This window comes from Gymnoscopelus braueri (assembly GCF_963280865.1).
Source record: "Gymnoscopelus braueri genome assembly, chromosome: 4".
Taxonomy (NCBI): Eukaryota; Metazoa; Chordata; class Actinopteri; order Myctophiformes; family Myctophidae; genus Gymnoscopelus; species Gymnoscopelus braueri.
The window spans coordinates 45,364,564-45,384,533 of NC_137605.1; the positions used below are offsets into that span (position 1 = coordinate 45,364,564).

General features: G+C 44.8%; 1 protein-coding gene across 1 annotated transcript; it reads left to right on the plus strand.

Moving 5' to 3' along the window:
• The first annotated feature begins 2,488 nt into the window (after window positions 1-2,488).
• Window positions 2,489-19,480, plus strand: sall3a (spalt-like transcription factor 3a). Its single transcript, XM_080425338.1, has 4 exons — window positions 2,489-2,691; window positions 13,412-16,630; window positions 16,954-17,351; window positions 17,725-19,480. Exons 1-4 carry the CDS (start codon window positions 2,604-2,606, stop codon window positions 18,157-18,159), a joined length of 4,140 nt encoding a protein of 1,379 aa, XP_080281464.1. The 5' UTR covers window positions 2,489-2,603; the 3' UTR covers window positions 18,160-19,480.
• The last annotated feature ends 490 nt before the right edge of the window (window positions 19,481-19,970 follow it).

Sequence of the window (19,970 nt, forward strand, 5' to 3'; positions counted from 1 at the left end):
CAAGATTGTCAGCCATGTTTGCAATATTCATGTCGAAATATGTGCTCTATCATCTAAGCCTGCACATATCTAATAGGAATTGTGGAATACGTGTTATTAAATATCATGAATTATATAATGACACAATGTAGCCTATATAGCTACTTTGCAACATAAAACGTAAGGTGTAAGAACAGGCTACACAAATTAGAATGATAATTTTTCTAATACAATTTAAATTAGAGTATAGGCTATAACATAGCCTAAACTCAAAATGATTACGTATTTTAGCCTATTTCTCTGCAGATGTGGGAAAATGACCCCCATGAATTCCTACACGCTGCCCAGCAACCTGCGATCCCCTGCATACAGGGACTATTGCAAAGGACAATAAGAGGCTATAGATAAAAATAAATAAATGCTTAGCTTACACGGTAGAAGCACACATTGCCATTCCTTATTAAAATAGCCTACATAATAAAAAAAAAAAAAAACGGCCATGAAATAGCCTATGCGTAACAGGCTAAAATAATATTGCGTTATTTTTTTTTGTATACATGCATGTTTATTAATTTGTGTAATAATATCGTTATAGGCTATTATCACATTAATTCCCAACGCTTACAACTAGACTAGGCCTAAGTGTTTTTTATAAACATTCGAGTAAGTCGGCAAAAATATTGCTTACTGTATAGCCTATTGCATTTTTTGTATTGTTTTGTCTGTGTCTATGTAGCCTATATCCTGTATTTTAAATTAAAACAAAAAACGATAAAAATTTGTTTTAAGAATAAATACAAAATATTGCTTTCTAAAAGGCTAAACTGTTATGCTATTCTCAAATTTATTTTATGTTATTATACGATCAAAAATAGGCTGCACCCGCAGTGCGCCGTGAGTTTAATCTCCCTCTTATCATCTGGTCGGTTATTCGGTTATGAGTGACTGACTTGTCAGTCAGTCGGATATGATGATCTGGTATCATGACAGAACATCATCTGGCTGCTCATAGACTACATGGCACTGAACAGTTACAGTGTGGTACATCCTAGTGGTCGCTGGACGCAATGGGCTGAACCTAACGCGTCGGGGTTTAACACACACACTAACACACACACACACACACACACACACACACACACACACACACACACACACACACACACACACACACACACACACACACACACAGAGCGCTAGTCCCACACACAGACACGGAGCCATACGAGGGCAGTAACCGCGGCTACATCTATCCTCACACCGACACACCGCTCCGGCTACAAGACGCCGACACAACTCCACAAGATCACCTCCGATCACCGCGATCCACCCGATATGAGCTTGAATGTCGAGCCGACGGAAGTAGACACGTGAAGCGCTCGTTCGGTGAAGAAGTCTAAGATGTTTTGGTAACCAAACTACAAAGAAAAAGGCGACTTTTTGGAGAGATCAGCGCCCCGAGGTGAACGACACACACGCAACCGCGAGCAAAACACCCACCGCGCAACGGAGGACGAACACATTACACTCCCATCTCTACTTTGGATCTTACTGTCACGTTAACACGCGTTCTTGTTGACAAAAAAGGACTATAATAAACCGGTTACCGGGCACCGACTTTTTCTCCGAAAGGGACGCGCAACAAAAAGTTGAAGAAGAGAAGAGCGGAACTCTTTAAACACTCACTGGGAAAACAATTTATTTACTATCCTGAGAAACTTTATGCGTCCGCCGCGTCCATCACACGCTCATCGGGTCCAAAACGGTGGCTGGCTGGTTTATTCACAAGAGATGTCCGTAAAAAGAGAACTTTTAAAGCTGTGACATTTTCTCTCTCAGGGACATTGTTATTATCACCTCAACCACATTCAGGAGGAGAGGAGGTGCTGCTGTTGCTGCGGCTTTTGGGACAAAAAAAGTTACCTAAATCATCAAGACAGAGAGAAAACAGGACAAACTGAGCCAAAAGAGAGAGAGAGAGAGAGGATCTCATTCTATGAAGAACTCCTCCAGCCTGCATGCTGCCACACAACAAGTTATGGTGTAAAAACAACAAAACGATCTGAATAACGATGGAAGGGCTACTATAGCCTAATAAAGCAACGCAACGATGACTCCTCAGCACTTGTGAAGAACCAGAGCTCCTCGTAAAAAGCAAAGGGGGGAGAAAAAAGCTGACCTTCCTTTGGCTGAAGACCCCCCTGAGTGCTGGGCGTAACGTGCGCTGCTTTGGTGCGTCGGGTCGGAGGAGGAGGAGGAGGTGGATGGTGAGAGAAAAGAGACAGACAGTCTGAGAGTGAAGCAGCTAATTGCTCAGTCCGTCCCTCATTACCATATCCTCTGGACCCCAGCCAATCCCCCCCTCTCTCTCACATCATGGTCCTCCTATTAATCGCGATGCATTATTCACTATCATAATTATATACCGACATGCGCAATCCACACAACAGCAACACCAGCTAATCTCCGTAATTTTTTCCCTTTTTTTTTCTCCCCCTCCTGTCCTTTTTTTTTTTTTTTTTTTCTGCTACCAGACTATTTGCGAACATTGTATTTTTTTTCATTCGCTGGCCGCTGATGTATGTGCAAAACGCAGCGTCTCGCAGCGCAGCAGCAGCAGCATCATGTCCCGACGCAAGCAGGCCAAGCCGCAACATCTCAAGTCGGACGAGGATCCCGCGCCACTAGCCGGGGGGGTGATCTCTGAAAACGGTGAGTGTTTTCCACAAACTCATACTTTATTTTTTTTGTTGTTTTTCTTCTTTTTTTTTAAAGATATTTTTTGGGGGGGCTTTCCTGCCTTTATTTATAGTGTATAGTGGAGATGGACAGGACACAGAGAGATATAGGCAGAGACATGGATAGTCGGGATCCGGACTCGAACCCGCGGTGCACTGTCAGGCTACTTTAGAGCCTATAGGTGCCCGGGACCGCCAAGCCATGGTCCGGGCCAAACTCACACTTTCTTTTATACGAAGCGAGTTGCCAATTAGACACATTCTTCTCTCTCTGCGAGGGCCTAGCATTTAGCCTACTTATAGGCGCAATGGCAGGGTGTTCTTTTGAGACATTTTGAACAGTTTTTGTTTTTATTATTATTATTGTTGCCTAGAATTCAGCATGATTCCACGAGGCACTAAAACTGTCACTCGGACTTTCCTGTCAGCGGATTGGCCTGGTCTAATTGCCAGATATTTTTAGTAGCCTATTTTCTATAAGGTTACTCTAAACACCGAAAGTTTAAAATGAATTCAATAATTAATTTAACTGGCAGTGGCAACTCGTCTGCACCTTTTCTCTATTTGCACTATATAGGCTGCATATTATAATGATAAAAGTATCTATATATACCTACAGCAGCCTACTGGTAGTCTATATAACTTTAATTGCCACTATACCGACATTTCAGTCAAAGCATTGAGGGCCTATTTATTTATTTCGGCATCATGGTTCAGCCGGGATGTCATTTCATATAGGCTACATCGGCATTCTTTTTCAAATGTATTTTCTTAGTATGGCTGTGCAGTCTTCTCTTGTGACTTTTACAAAACCACACACAGTCTACTACACGCACGCGCGCGCGCACGCACACACACACACACACACACACACACACACACACACACACACACACACACACACACACACACACACACACACACACACACACACACACACACACACATGCGTGTGCACGAATAATACACAGCCACACACGCATGCACGCCCGTGTGCACGCACGCGCGCGCGCGCGCACACACACACACACACACACACACACACACACACACACACACACACACACACACACACACGCACACACACTATTTGAAAACTTGGAAACAATATTTGATATTATTTCAAACGAAAAGAATCAACATTCTTATTCATCAGCTGTGAATCAATTTATCAAGTTGGATTTATTTACATAAATTGTAGGTGAAGGACATTTAATCTATTTATGTTTTGGTTTTGTCCAACTTTGCTTGTTTTGCTGTCTTTGGGGGTATTCTCCTTCAGGTCCAACCATGTTTTGTTATGGAAATCTTTTTTGTTTATTCCCGCACATACATTTGTCACACTTGGTTTGTTCTGTTTTACCCTCAACATCTACAAGATCAGTTGACAGGGTTTTGTCCCAGCAACGTGTATAGAGCTGATCCTTTTTAATTCGCTGCTGAGCCTTTTTGCTTATAAAATGTTAATTATTACTAAAGCTATTAGTTTTTTTCCAAGGTAAAACCTTTAGAGGTATACAGGCTATAGCAACCCATCTTCATCCTTCTTGATGTGTGGAAGAAAAATTGCAGAACCCTTGGTTTTCAAGATATTTATAACAAGTAGGCCTATTATAATGAATGGAGAAATTTGATTTGATATATATAAATATTTTCTAATCGTAATTTCCTAAATATTTTGTCCTTTTTGTAACTCTTAAAAACACAAACAATACTACATTTTTGAAATAATTTTCTTCCTGATTTTGTTCAATTACATTTTCTGTATGTCCCTTATTGTGTTTTGTAATTTTAGTTAAAACGTTATATGACAAACAAAACATGTCAAGAATAGTGTTCTGAAAAAAGCAAGCATCCTTTTCTCCCTTTCTCTCTTTGCTAAATTGAGAAGTCCTGTACAGTGCATAGTGTTTGTCAGCATCCCTTATTGAGTAGCCGTAAAGCTTACGTGGTCTCTCCAACAAATCACTGTCATGATATTTTTGCAGTGGTGGTCCAACTCTGGCCAGTGCACACAACCTCTTTGTGGAGGATTCTTTAGAAACGCATGATGTAATCTCCAGGGAGTCGTTCTTCTTTGCATGAGGAAATGTTGGTGTGTGAGGACGAATCAGATTGATGATATTTGCCTTCCTCCTATGCAGTAATTTTTTTACGTTATTGGAACTATTGTAGTGAAGCAGACTACATTGTAGTGAAGCAGAGTACATGTCCAGTGTACACTGTACGTACTGTACATGTGTTCTCTGTTTGAATGCTGAGGCACACACACACACACACATGCGTGTGCACGAATAATACACAGCCACACACGCATGCACGCCCGTGTGCACGCATGCATTTCAAACTTCTCATTTCGTGTTCATCGAAGGAGCAGTGCCTCGGGTCATTTTCCTGTGATATTCTGATATTTATTTCAGGGTTCTGTTTTTGGCCTTCCATATTTGTTTTGATATTTCATATTGAAACAATTGACACGTTTTTTTACACATACACGTTTTTGTCATTGTATTCATGAGGAATCAGCTGCTTTTCTTGGTCATTCATTGATCTTCCACTGAGCGCATCTGCATCATTCACATATATATATTTTGCTCATTAAAAGTGCATGCAGCTACACATCCATTTGTAATGAACACACATGCAAACGTATTTGCGCGCACACACACACACACACACACACACACACACACACACACACACACACACACACACACACACACACACACACACACACACACACACACACACACACACACACACGCACATGCATGCATGCATGCATGCAAAAGCACACTCACACACGCGTACCACAGATGACTGTGGTGTGAGAACTGCCTATGTCATTCGGTTCAGCATTCTGAGTTGATGTGGAGCGTTAAGGATAGTGCTTGCCTATCCTTGTTTGAGGAGGAGACTGGCTCGCTTGTTTTCTGGACAGACGCTGGAGTGAAACAATCCCAAGCCTTCCACAGAGGACAGTAAGCCCATACAGGCCACATAAACAAATACAATCTTTCATCCAAAAAAGCTACCTTACCGATGTGCTATAGAGATGTCAGTCCAAGCACATCGTTTCAATATGATCACATCCTCTCGCTGCCCGTTGATGTTTTCCAGCTCGTGTCAACACTATTGATTACCTTCCTTGACAAACCGCTGCGTTATTATGTCGAAGGAATTCAAAAGATCTAGTTGTCTTTCAGGCCATGGGCCTGGTATCTAATATGCCGGACGGCGTAAACCACACCATTGTGAATCAGAGAGGAGACAATGCAAAGTATCTGGATACCTCAGTGTTAATTTATCCATGTGTAACTCTGAGAGTGTACGCATTTAACCAAATGGGCCCTTATGGGTCCATTTGTTTACATGTGTACACTTTCAGTGTTAAATGAGCACTGAGGGTTTTTCTGCGTATCTGGATATACTCGCATTGTTTGAGCTGCGTTCTGTACCACTCACTTGTATGCACATTTTTAAATCTGAGGCTGCAGGTACAATGTTGTCGCTAAGAGCGACAGCGTCAGCTTCACCACGCTTCCTGTGTTCATTCAGGATTGATATAGTTATTTGGAAATCTGATTTGACCTTTTCTCTTTCTTCGTACGTGGACCCTTTGTGAACAGGCCACATTGTCAGTCCAGTGCGGCAAATTAGGACTCTTTTGTGCCGTGTGTCCCTGAAAAGATGAAATGGCGTGAAGTGCCAACAAGCCTGCGTCCGGCACGCCCCCTCCACCCAGCCCCCCACCACCATCCTGTGTGTGTCCTCCCCCCCCCCCCCCAGGCCTCCCTGCCACTTGCCCTGAGGGTGGCTGGTTAGGAGTGCTTTGATAGAGCTCGCTGACTTAACCTCTGCCTAGTCCGGTCTGCCAGGTCCCGCCTGTACATGTCAAGCTCATAGTACAATTAGAACATCTGTGCCATTGACCTTGGCAGCGCAGCTTAGCCGTGTCCTAGAAAGTGTTAACAGCGATGAAGCTTTCATCTCGCCGCCCGCTTCCTCTGTGTCTGGTCTCTTTGAGCCCCCGACCCCAGGGGTGGAGGGGGGGGGGGGGTGTGATGGGGGAAGGGGGGGACACCCCATGCATAGGCCTTACGTGTTCTCACTTAAATTGCCACGGCGCGCATGTGCACAGGAGGCAGATGATGCGATCGCCGCTTCTACTTTTTTAGAAATGGTAGAGAGGGCATCTGAAGAATTTTGAAAGCGAAAGATCTTTCTTACACAATGTACCGCAGCTAAACGACTTAAGTGAAACTGTTTCGTCTGCTGACATGTGTTCTTGAAATGTTTGCGAGAACGTGTCAGGGTTTTGTGGCAGGAATGGATGGGCTCACAAGGAACAAAACAGAGATATACTATAGTGAGAATGTCCTAACTAGCAGTGACAGTGTGGCTGTTCCCCACTTCCCCTCCAGTGGGCCTTTGTTTGGCTTTTGTTTTAATCCTCTCTCACCATTTGGTGGAGGCCCCGGGACCACCCACGTAGCTATGCCAAAGATGTCTTCAAGAAGGCACTCAAATATGGCTGTCTCTTAATTACTGCTCTGCACTCAAAACACACCACGAACAAGATGATGTCTCTGATTGAGAGAAGAGAACGAGACAGAGAGAGAGAGAGAGAGAGAGACAGAGAGAGAGAGAGAGAGAGAGAGAGAGAGAGAGAGAGAGAGACATAGAGACGGGGGGTGCAAATATACTTTTCAAAATGTGTACAATTGTATAGAAGGGTTTCACACCCATACTTTGCTAGCCAAATGTTATACATCTAGTGTTTGTGTTTGTGATGTATGGAAAATATATGTTTTGCAATGTAAATAGGCAGAATCTGTCTTTTTAGATGGTTAAAGGCAGACACAGCCAAAACAGAAACAACTTGCTCAGTTACAGCATCCCACTTTGAGAGAGAGAGAGAGAGAGAGAGAGAGAGAGAGAGAGAGAGAGAGAGAGAGAGAGAGAGTGACACGGAGGAGAAGACTTTGCCATGTTGATGTGTGACACAGTCATCTGGACAGAGCGCCGTCATTGAATACTGTATTGCGAACGCTTACACAAACAAATCGTTAATGTTTTGGCTGCTGCACATCTGCACGCGGCGACAAAGGCCTCTCTGTCAGTGCAGATATTACTGTACCACTCTCTGCATCGGGGGACTGACCAGCCCCGGGCTTTGGAGACAGACAACAACCGTGCCGAGGGGGGAGGGTCACTCCTCCTCTGCAGGTGTGAAGATACGTTACTGTGTGGTGATAGAAGGCTGGCATACCACACTGACTTATCAGAAAGTCTGTCTATTGTACAATTAAACTGTGTCACTGTGGTTTAGTCGCTTGTCACCAAGGAAGGAATCTGTTATTTAGAAAAATACATTGCAAAAGAAAGCATATATAGGTAGGCTTTATGCAGATAACAACTTGGGAGGGATAAGATAGCTATGGGGGAAAAAAATTATGCAATGGAAAACAGTAATTGGTACAGGAATTCCAGCATTGTTGAATCCAGCTGGTCTCCTTATTTGCCCTACTCCTTAACCTATAATGATTCATCTGTTTTTTGAATTGTTCGAAGCTATCTTTAAATGCTCGAAAATAATTTGTTTTAATAGGCAGAGGAAGGTTTTGGATGGATGAAGAATGTTGTTGTTCCTACTACCTAAGTGTACTGTACATAAATCAACATACATTATAACAACAATATCCTGATATTTCATCATCCAAACCTGGTTTGAAACTACAACAGATACACATTTCCTACAAATGACTGGCATGTCTTTTATTTAGTGAGATAAATACCGGCCTCACCTTTTGCTTGTTTTCTGTTTGCATGTAAATGTTTTGTTACTGTCATCAATGTGTGTGTGTGTGTGTGTGTGTGTGTGTGTGTGTGTGTGTGTGTGTGTGTGTGTGTGTGTGTGTGTGTGTGTGTGTGTGTGTGTGTGTGTGTGTGTGTGTGTGTGTGTGTACGTGTGTACGTGTGTACGTGTGTCCTGTAAGTGAATCTGGAAATTGTTAAGAATGGAGAATTTGTAATTGCTCAGTGCTTCGCTCAATGCACGGCTCTGTGGCTTTCACAGAATCAGTGGAAGGCATGAATACCTCATCTGATATAATATGTCAGATTAGCGGTTTCAGTTAGCATGCCAAAGATTGCTGAGCAAGATAGCGGATACATGGATTCAAAAGTCCACAATCCCCCTATTGATTGTGTTGAGCGTCATATTTGCATCTGAGTAAAGGAAGACTCTTAAAGGAATGAAAAACGGATTGGATTTTTTTATGCCTTTGTTTCTCATGCTGTGGCAGAATCAATACCACCTCCACACACTCTCTCCTATGTCCTCCCTCCCCACACACACACACACACACACACACACACACACACACACACACACACACACACACACACACTCACACTCACACTCACACTCACACTCACACTCACACTCACACTCACACTCACACTCACACTCACACTCTCACACACACACACACACACACACACACACACACACACACACACACACACACACACACACATATATGGGCACGTACTGTACACACACACACACACACACACACACACACACACACACACACACACACACACACACACACACACACACACACACACACACGCACACACTCTCAGCAAACACAATGTTGCCTTCAGATAGATCTTAAGCAGTCAAGTATGTCACTATGTTTTATCTATGAATGAAAATGGTAACTTCATTATTTGAAATTGTGATGTCGCAAGCATTTGTGGTCGTTTGACGTAAAACCTGATACAATTTTGTGATGTGCAAACTCTTGCTAGAAGACAATGTTGAAATTCAATCTCTGATTTATTCAGTGCACATAGTCCAAAGAATCAAATCACTGCAGTAGCCTGGCTTATAGATTCCTAATGTCTGGTAAAGTGATTCTTGTGATGCAACCAAACTTGCTTTCTTTAACATAATATTTTTAAATGCAAATTCCTTTTAATATAGATTTTTTTTAAATACATTTTTGATATAGTTGTTTTTAACCATTGTGGAATTAAATTAATCTCTGTATTGAATTAATAAAATGATATAACAATTTGTCTTATTCATCAATTAAATAAATGCAGGAAAGAAATCTCTGCAATCCCTTGAATATTCTTATAATTTAAGATAATATTTCATATTGATAATTGCCGTTTATAAATGTATTTCAGACAAAACAAAACAAAATTATTCCAACATACATAATACATCTGCCCTTTGATAAGATTTAGGAAATTATAATATTGTGTAAAAGGACATTGGGTATTTGCAAATATCTGTGTTTGCGTACGTGGGCATTTTTTTATTTGTGATTGTGTGCGTGCTTGTGCCTGTGGGCACAATTGTGTTTAAAAGCCTCCATATATTGGTGTGTGTGTGTGTGTGTGTGTGTGTGTGTGTGTGTGTGTGTGTGTGTGTGTGTGTGTGTGTGTGTGTGTGTGTGTGTGTGTGTGTGTGTGTGTGTGTGTGTGTGTGTGTGTGTGTGTGTGTGTGTGTGGGATACGTGCATGTAAGCATGCGTGTGTGTGCTTGCGTGTGTGTGTGTGTGGGCGGGCGTGTGCGTGCGCATGAGAGAGAAAGGGGTCATAGGCATGCAACGGCTCCCACTTGTAAAGCTAATTGTATGAATGAATAAAAAGAGATTGACAGTAATACCATTCTAATAAGTAATCAGCTCAACGCAGTGCCTAGTCATTTGTGTTGACCTTTCAACCCCCAATTATGGAAATGAGTCCTTCTGTCCGCTGCTTGGCTAAGGAGATTTTTAGCCTGCTGTCACGTGTCACTGCCTTTCCCAATCACTTGCTCCTTTCCATGTGTTTGTTTTGGTCTGGACTTGATCTGCGTTTTTCGGAGATGTGGCTTTGGTGTGAGCTCAAAAAGAAACATGCCAGGTATTTTCTTATGATATCTCTTCTTTATTAGATTGCAATTCATATAGAGTGAGTATACTGGCAGGAGAGTAGAAGGGAGGTATGCAATATAAGTCATGAGCTCAGTTGAGTCATATTTTTATTTGTTGTTATTAGTGTTGCATTTTTATATTTTAAGTCAATTTGGTTGACTCCGTGAAGAGACACTTTTAATAATTCCATCCAGGTATCTTATCTTATCAACCAGTTCCCTGCGGCGACACTGGGATGATAATAAGACCTTTCAGAAGCCTTGCAGTGTGGATTAGTCATTACGGTTATCCCACCGTTGCCCAAAAACTACAGGAGTGATACATTTCAGCCCTAAAAACTCCCACCATATATTGACTTGATCTCACTCTGTCCTGCATTGCAGGGAGCTCACTTTCTGGTATTGTAATATGTTTCATGTTGAGTGAACAATTGGTGTAAATGCTACACATTTTAAAAACATTGATATGGGTATCTCTTATCTCTGTATTTGAACATTATTTTGAATTTTTATTGTACTTCAGACCTGTCACAATTATTAGAATATTTGCACTGTCTTATAATTTGTGAAGTCAGTGCTTAGGTGATTATACCAAGACAATTTAAGCCACATGAGGACAAAATGATTAATGGGCACTGAACGGCAGGTCCGTTTACTTGTCAGTCAGCAGAATGTGTCTTTTACGCAGATTTGTAGGCTTGAGTAGAGAATGTTTCTTATTTGAAAATAAGGATGAGGTCAGCTCATTTGTTAACAAGTTTCACCTTGTTGAGGTGTATTCTACTATACTGCATTCAGCAGTTTTGGTGTGTGTTAATTATCTAATAATTATATTTTGTATTTGGTGAATCACACCTACAGCATATCTGTGACTGAAATTAAACACGTAGTAGAGGTTAATGTACTCTATGATTATATGATTAGTGTTTAAATAAAAGACAAGGAAAATATAAATTTAAATTTAGCTGTGGGTGGAAATCTAATAAATTCTTTAAATTAACCCATTAATTCACCAGGAAAGAGTGCTTCATGTCTTAATACCCTATAATTACTGACATACACATTTCAAAGGATATTTCACACGTTCGTATGGCGTACTTTTTTTATTTTCTGGTGATGTTTCTGCTCTTTTTTTAAACATCTAAGGCAAACACTTGAAAGCAAGTGCACGGCGTGAAAAAAAGAAGAGAAGAAATGAGCGTGGTTGTGTTACATTTTTTTCTCCTCAAATTACTAGCCTATGAACGTTAGTTCAACAGGAGGCAGCATCTGAAGTAAAGCATTTGTTTGTTGTAAGAACCCAGCCGACTCCCACTGCTGTGGAGCTGATTGAACACACTTCCTACATCTACTGAGAGGCTCACATGTATATGTGGCCACACACACACACACACACACACACACACACACACACACACACACACACACACACACACACACACACACACACACACACACACACACACACACACACACACACACACACACACACACACACACACACTAATGTAGACGGTTGAACACAAAATAAAATAAACATACAAGGAGGGAGGCTGTGTTTTCATGGTTTTGATCAGGTGTGAATTAGCTCCATGTTTCGGGGAACATGCCGGCGTCGTTGGCACTTGATGGCAACATGCGGAAGAGGAAGTGGCTTCCTACGACTGTGATTAAACATGTGTAACTAATCAGGGACATTGCTGCCATGGCACTAGCATGTAATTTGTTGAGTCTTATTTCAGAGAGCACCAGAGAGAGATGGGGGGTGGAGGGGGGGGGGGGCACGAGAGGTAGAGAAAAAAGGGGAAGGAAGCAAGACAGACAGACAGACAGACAGACAGACAGAGTATTTCCTTAATAATTTGTTGTATATCAAATAGCATAAATAGCTGACCTAAAGGGATTGGACCTTGTAGATTATTGACTATTTTTGCAGAATGTTGGTCTATTATGACATGCCCAGAATAGGGAAGTTACGGTTTTGTCATTAGATTTTGTTTTATTTTATTTCAAATATCAATTACATTCTGGATATTTTGGTTACACAAATACATGCATACGTGATGGAATTCTTGCTGCATTCTGTAGGAAATGTATAACAGTACTACAATTGTAATGACAATGTTGTTGTTTTTTTCTTTAGTTTTTTTGCAATGGAGTATTTCAACAATTTCATGGAGAACCTGGTTGGAAGGGAAACAGTTTTTATTCCCTTGTTTAGATCGAGGGCTAAGGTATCACTTTAGCAATGCTAAATGCAGAGGCTTTGGCATTTGAAATTCAGGTGGAAATGACTGGGCTTGATAGCAGAGGAGAATCCTAATGGGGCCATCAAAGACCTGATTTGTACCCAACAGATGAGGCAGCTGTGAATTGTATGAAATATTGGAAATCAATAGCTTCTATGGAATTTCATTAAGCGGCAGTATCCACAATTGATAGGCCCTCATAATTTGATGGATTGCACAAAGAAAATTATTAGCTAGCTCTATGGAGAGGGTGAGAATGCGCAAAACTGGGTCTTGAGAATTGGTGAACTAGGGCAATTTGTTCAGAGTAAAAAAGAAAAAAAAGTATATTGATTTTGCTTATGTTAAAAGAGAGGGGGGAAAAACCGAGGTCTAAGTCTTTGCAGTACTATTCTGCAAAATATGTGTGGATTCTCTATTGATTATTTATTCATTAATCTCCCCATTCCCTCTCTTCATGACTCTGTCTCTCACTGTCCTCTTCCACTCCTTCCATTCCTCCTCAGCCCGCGGTGATGTGGTGGTGGATGACGCCGACAGTGGGAATGAGAGCCGCAGCGGCAGTGAGGAGACCCACGTGTGTGAGAAGTGTTGTGCTGAATTCTTCAAGTGGTCAGACTTCTGTGAACATTTAAAGAGCTGCACCAAAAACCCACTGGTGCTTATAGTGAATGAGAACGAAGGCACGCCCGACCCCTCCCAGGAGTACCCCACGGAGCCCTCCCCTGTACCCAGTTGCCCCAGTGACCAGGCGGACAGCGAGGACCCCGGAGAGGGCAGCCACAGCCCTGCCGGCGTAGGGGATGAGGTCCCGGAGATGATGACCACCCTGGAGGGGGTCGGAGCCCTGGAGAAGGACGATGAGCCGATGGAGCTGGAGTTGTCTCCTGAAAAGGCCCCGGACCAGGAGGAGAGGGATGTGGCTTCCCCCGAGCTGGACCCCTCCCTACCTCAGCTCAGCGACCCTGCCCCCTCCTCTGTCGCGAGCTACACCATGCCAAGCACCAACGTCACCCTGGAGACGCTCCACGGCACTCGCGTGGCGGTGGCCCAGTTCTCCCAGAGCGTGAGGGCGGCCGCGGCCGCCGCGGCGGGCAGCGGGGTCTCGACCATGGCCATTCCCATGATCCTGGACCAGCTCATGGCCCTCCAGCAGCAGCAGATACACCAGCTGCAATTGATCGAACAGATCCGCAGTCAAGTGGCCCTGATGAACAGGCAGCCCGCCTCGCAGCCTGCTCTCAACCACCACGCCCACCACGGCCCCGCCACTGGCTCCCAGGGGAACGCCTCCTCCTGTGGGCCCCCGGTACCCGGCCAGCTTCATCAGCTACACAACTTCATCGCTCCCCCTGTCCATCAGCTGCCCATTAGGTTGCCGGCCACACTCAACGGTCAAGGCCACTCACCTCTGACCTCAGCAATAGACAGGCCTCTCTCCCACACGCCACAAAGCAGCAGTCAGCCCCCCAGCTCCTCAATGCCCAACACAACCTCAGCTAGTTCCGCCTTCCCCCCACACGGCGGCAGCGGCCTGTCGTCTCTGCTGCCGCCCTGCACGTCCTCGGCCGGAAACAACGGCAGCAACAACAGCAGCAGTACCTGCAGCATAACAGGGGGAGGCGGTGGATTCAGCAGCGGCTCGGCCCTTCCCAGGAACTCCACCACACCTCCGTCACTAAGCCACAGCAGCCTCCTGAGCTCCGCCTCCAGTCTACCACTGATACCTCACAGCTCCTCTAGCAGCGTCATCTTCCCCAACCCGCTGGCCAGCATCGCAGCCACGGCCAACGCACTCGACCCCCTGGCGGCGCTGATGAGGCACCGCAAAGGGAAGCCGCCGAACGTGTCTGTGTTTGATACCAAGCCCAGCTCCGAGGACCCCTTCTTCAAGCATAAGTGTCGCTTCTGTGCCAAGGTGTTTGGCAGCGACAGCGCCCTACAGATCCACCTACGCTCCCACACTGGGGAGAGGCCCTTCAAGTGCAACATATGTGGCAACCGTTTCTCCACCAAGGGCAACCTGAAGGTCCACTTCCAGAGGCACAAAGAGAAATACCCACATATTCAGATGAACCCCTACCCGGTGCCGGAGTATCTGGATAATGTGCCCACCAGCTCCGGCATCCCATATGGCATGACCTTTCCCCCAGAGAAGCCTGTGACCACGTGGCTCGATAGCAAACCTGTCCTCCCTACCGTGCCCACCTCCATGGGGCTGCAGCTCCTTCCCACTCTGCCGAGCATGATGGGAGGTTTCGGGGACTCCCCGTGCCCCACCCCACTCAACCAATCCCCTCAGAGGCCGTCCCCGCCCTCAAGCGAGTGCGGAACTCTGTCCCCGAACATCCTCAGTGACTCTGCTAGGACCACCATGTCCCCCTCCCCGATACTAAACCTAGGAAGTGATGCTCCGCCGCTTCTGAAGCTCGAGGGCATCCATCTGCCCCCGAACTGCTCCACAAGGCCAGGGGAGAACACCTCCACCACCACCTCCACCACAGTAACCCAAGTCCAGGTCCTCTCCACCACTGTCACCTCCACCATGTCAACGAGCAGCAGCCAGGCCACAGAGCCCATCACTGCCCCCAGTAGTGCCACCTCCCACTCCATCCTGCCCATGCTGTCGGATCAGTTCAAGGCCAAGTTCCCCTTCGGAGGTCTCCTCGACTCTATGCAAACTTCAGAGACGTCAAAGCTGCAGCAGCTGGTGGAGAACATTGACAAGAAGATGACGGACCCCAACCAGTGTGTCATCTGCCACCGTGTCCTGAGCTGCCAGAGTGCGCTGAAGATGCACTACCGAATCCATACTGGCGAGAGGCCCTTCAAATGCAAGATATGTGGACGAGCGTTTACCACCAAGGGGAACCTGAAGACGCATTTCGGCGTGCACCGCTCCAAACCCCCACTCCGCGTCCAGCACTCCTGCCCCATCTGCCAGAAGAAGTTCACCAACGCCGTGGTGCTGCAGCAGCACATCCGCATGCACATGGGCGGGCAGATCCCCAACACGCCGCTGCCCGAGAGCCTCCAGGACATCGACGCGGACCTCTCCTTCGACGAGAAGAGCTTGGACGCCATGAGCAGCTACGACGACGACTTCCTGGACGAGATGGAGCAGGCCATGGAGGACGAGGCCGACCGGACGGAGGCCGAGATGGACCGGTCGAAACCCCTCCAGCCCTACTCGCCGGGGAGCTCCCCGCCCACCTCCGTGATCTCCAGCATCGCCGCTCTGGAGAACCAGATGAAGCTGATCGACTCCGCCGCCGGCATCTCCCGTCCGTTCGGCCCGAGGCCCATGCAGAACGGCAGCGGGTTCGGAGGGGAGAGCGACTTCTTTAACAATGACTCCCTGTCGCTGATGGGAGACAATGAGGTTCACAGCCTGGGAAGCCCGGCCCTGTCCGAGTCCTCTGGTTCCCTGCAGCACTTATCCCCCACGCACAGCCACTCCGAGAGCCACCGGTCCAAGTCCCCCGCCACACTCATCCTCAACAACAACAACAGCAGCAGCAGTGGCAATGGCATGGCAGCAGAGGAAGGACAGGAGAACAATGTGGCCGGCTTGGCAACGGTGAAGTCTGAGAAATCAGAGACTCCGTCCCCACTTCCTGCATCTGAAGGCAATGGGGCCCTCGACCTGACCGCCACTCAGCCTGGCAGGCACTTCATCAAGGAGGAGAGCCACTTCAACATGCTTTTCCTGAATAGAGACAGAGGTATGTGCAAAATCAACGAGCCTTTTGACTCCTTTTGAAATCCCACAATTTCAAATCAAATGTTTTTATTCAATTATGAACTTATACTTTGTTTTGGGTGACCACAAGATAAATGGCTTTAAGTGTAATTATTTTTATACATACAAGCCAGCTCCAGTTTGGACTTTTAGGTGAATTATAGAAAGCATTTCAAAATTCTAAATCAGCATTTAACTAATTTATGACTGAAATCAGATAAGTGTCACGTTGTGGTCACATTTAAGCTGTGTCCATTACGCCTTCGTTCTCTGTCACTGAACTACGCCTCACCTCTTTTCCTCCAGGACTGAGCACGCCCAGTTTGGCCAGCACCGCATCGAACATGATCAAAATGGAAATGAACGGCCACGGCAAATCTGTGTCCCTGAGTGACAACCACAACCACAACCACAACCACCACCACAACCACCACAACCACCACAACCACCACAACCACCACCACCTGCCTGTAGGCGTCCAGGTGCCCGCCGCTGCCCCGCAGACCACTATGAGTGCCAGCATCACCCCTATGCTGGCTCCCCCGCCTCCACGCCGCACGCCCAAGCAACACAACTGCCACAACTGTGGGAAGAACTTCTCCTCGGCCAGCGCCCTGCAGATTCACGAGCGCACGCACACGGGGGAGAAACCCTTTGGCTGTTCCATTTGCGGAAGGGCTTTCACCACTAAAGGAAACCTGAAGGTAGGCTGTTTTGTACCGAAAGAAAACATATAAATATACCAATAATACCCTTAACGGGAGTAAATTATATGTACAAGGAAAGATCAGAAGAAAATGTGTTGTTATTATTGACTAAAGGCACTATATTATGAATCTATTTTAAAGGAAACATCAATTTTTTATTCAGTTCAATTGAAAGAATTACAATTAATTAACAAAAAATATAAAACATAATGCCTATTTTATACTTCGCATATTCAAAAATAGCACACAATGCATCACAATATGACACGTTGTGAGCTGGTACTGTAGATCTGCTGTTTTCGACAAATTATGAAGAATTGTGGGAAATTATCCTGAGGATTCTGTCTGTTTGATTTGCTGCACTCTGTAGGTCCACATGGGCACGCACATGTGGAACAACGCTCCGGCGCGGCGGGGTCGCCGTCTCTCCGTGGAGAACCCCATGGCTCTGCTGGGCGGGGACGCCATGAAGTTCAGCGAGATGTTCCAGAAGGACCTGGCGGCCCGGGCCATGAACGTCGACCCGGGCTTCTGGAACCAGTACGCGGCCGCCATCACCAACGGCCTGGCCATGAAGAACAACGAGATCTCCGTGATCCAGAACGGTGGCATCACCCAGCTGCCCGTCAGCCTGGGTGGGCCGGGGATCACGTCGCTGGGAGCCATGCCCGGAGGAGGTATGGACCGCATGCACACCGGCGGCAGCCCTCCCATGACCGGCCTGGAGAAGGCCGGCCTGGAGGTTAGCGCCGGCCGCCCCTTCTCCAGATTCATGGAGGAGAACAAAGAGATCGGGATCAATTAAAAAAAGAAAAACTCATGTATGGGCGGAAGGTATAGACTTTGACAAAGACTAAAAGTCTTTGTGATAAGAAAAAGAAACTGCTAATCCAGTTTGATCTCATACGTACTATATTATGTACAGATGAATATTTTTTGTTTGGTTTTGGAAATATAGTATTTAGTATTGATTAGAGGTCTTTGCCTTTAACCCATTACCCCCCCCCCTCCCTCCTCCTTGATATTTCGCTCATACGAAGAATACTTTGTCTCTTGTTTGAGAATACGTCGTCTTGCAAGATTTGCATGGTACTTATTGGTTTCTATCAGTACGTTTGACTGCTTTTATGAATTTCTTTTCAAAACAACTAGTATCCTGTCTCATTTGTGATGGACGGAGCCTCATTATTTGAAATGGACTGAAACAGAAGGACAGAGGTAAAAGACTGGTTAGCCTTTTGTTGGTCAATGCGGTTTAAAAGCCCCGTTGACGCTTCGTTGCGTGCGGCTGTCGCGCAACCGGAAATAGCCGATCTACAAGCTCACAACGTGTCGCAGTGCGACACGTTGTGATCATGTAGATCGGCTATTATCGGTGAGCGACAACCGGCGTGCAGCTAAGTATAAAACAGGCGTGAGATTGCTCTTACATAAAACGGCCGGGGATAGACTGAACTATAGTGTGTCTGTGCTCGCTCTGATTTCTTTTTTTCTCTTGAAGTAGAAAACTTGAAAAAAAAAATGAAAAAAAAATGTTTGAACTATTTTAATCTTTACATTTAGTCTCCCAGCATTGTCTTATAATATCGTCCTGTGTCTTTAGTATTTATGATATTGACAAAAAATAAGCGGGTATACGGAAATATATTTAATGGCCCAAGCATTTTATTGATCCCTTTCTTTTCTAAACTGCAGGCTTCACTTATGAATATCTCTTTCAATAAAGACAATGTGTCCTTTCTGTTGAACAACAAAGGAAAAATGGTGAAGTTTTATTTGGATATCTAGGAGATAATGTGTAACGGTACAGTGAAGAGGCTGAGATATCCGAAGCTGCTATGACCACAAACCCTGCTTTTAACCTTTGTAAAAAGAAAAACAAACGGGAAAAAAAAGATATCCTTTGGAAGAAATATCTATGTATAGAAATACAGACAAATCTAAAAACAGGTATGCATATTTTGTATCACATGAAAATAGACATCATGAGTTGAGAGTATTTGTCATGTTTGTGAATGCACTTTTTAAAAACACGACGTTTTGTCTGTGAGTTACCGTTAACCTTTTGACTGAGCTTATCTATCACGTGTTGTTTTGATTGTTTTCAGCGTACCACTCCTACAATTTGCAGAGTCGGCTCTGTTAGGACATGTGTGCTGCTCGTCAGAGCACCACCTCATCCACTCAATCAAAATCTTCTCAAATAAAAAAAACAAAAGAGAACAGGACTCGTGTTTGGTCTCCTTAACTGCACATCTTTTTTCTTCAACACCCCCCCTGTGCCCCCTTTTCCTTCTTACAGTAGCCTACATTTAGGTCACTGACTGAAATATTGCATTGCCTTTTCCTCACACTTGTTAATTCTCTTAATAGTTTTTGAGCAACGCTAGTATAACTATAAAAATATTTTAGCTGTTAATACTGCTAGGAATTTTACATTCAGAAAGTTGCCTTAACATAAATTGTAATGTTAAGATGTACAGTAGTTTAAAAAAAAGAAGAGAGGGAGACATAGAAAGACAGTATACCATCAAGATGTCATAGTTGCATTTATGTGGTTTCTGGTTTGAAAGGTAAGATAACAGAAATAGTAATTTTACTAATTTTTTGCTATAT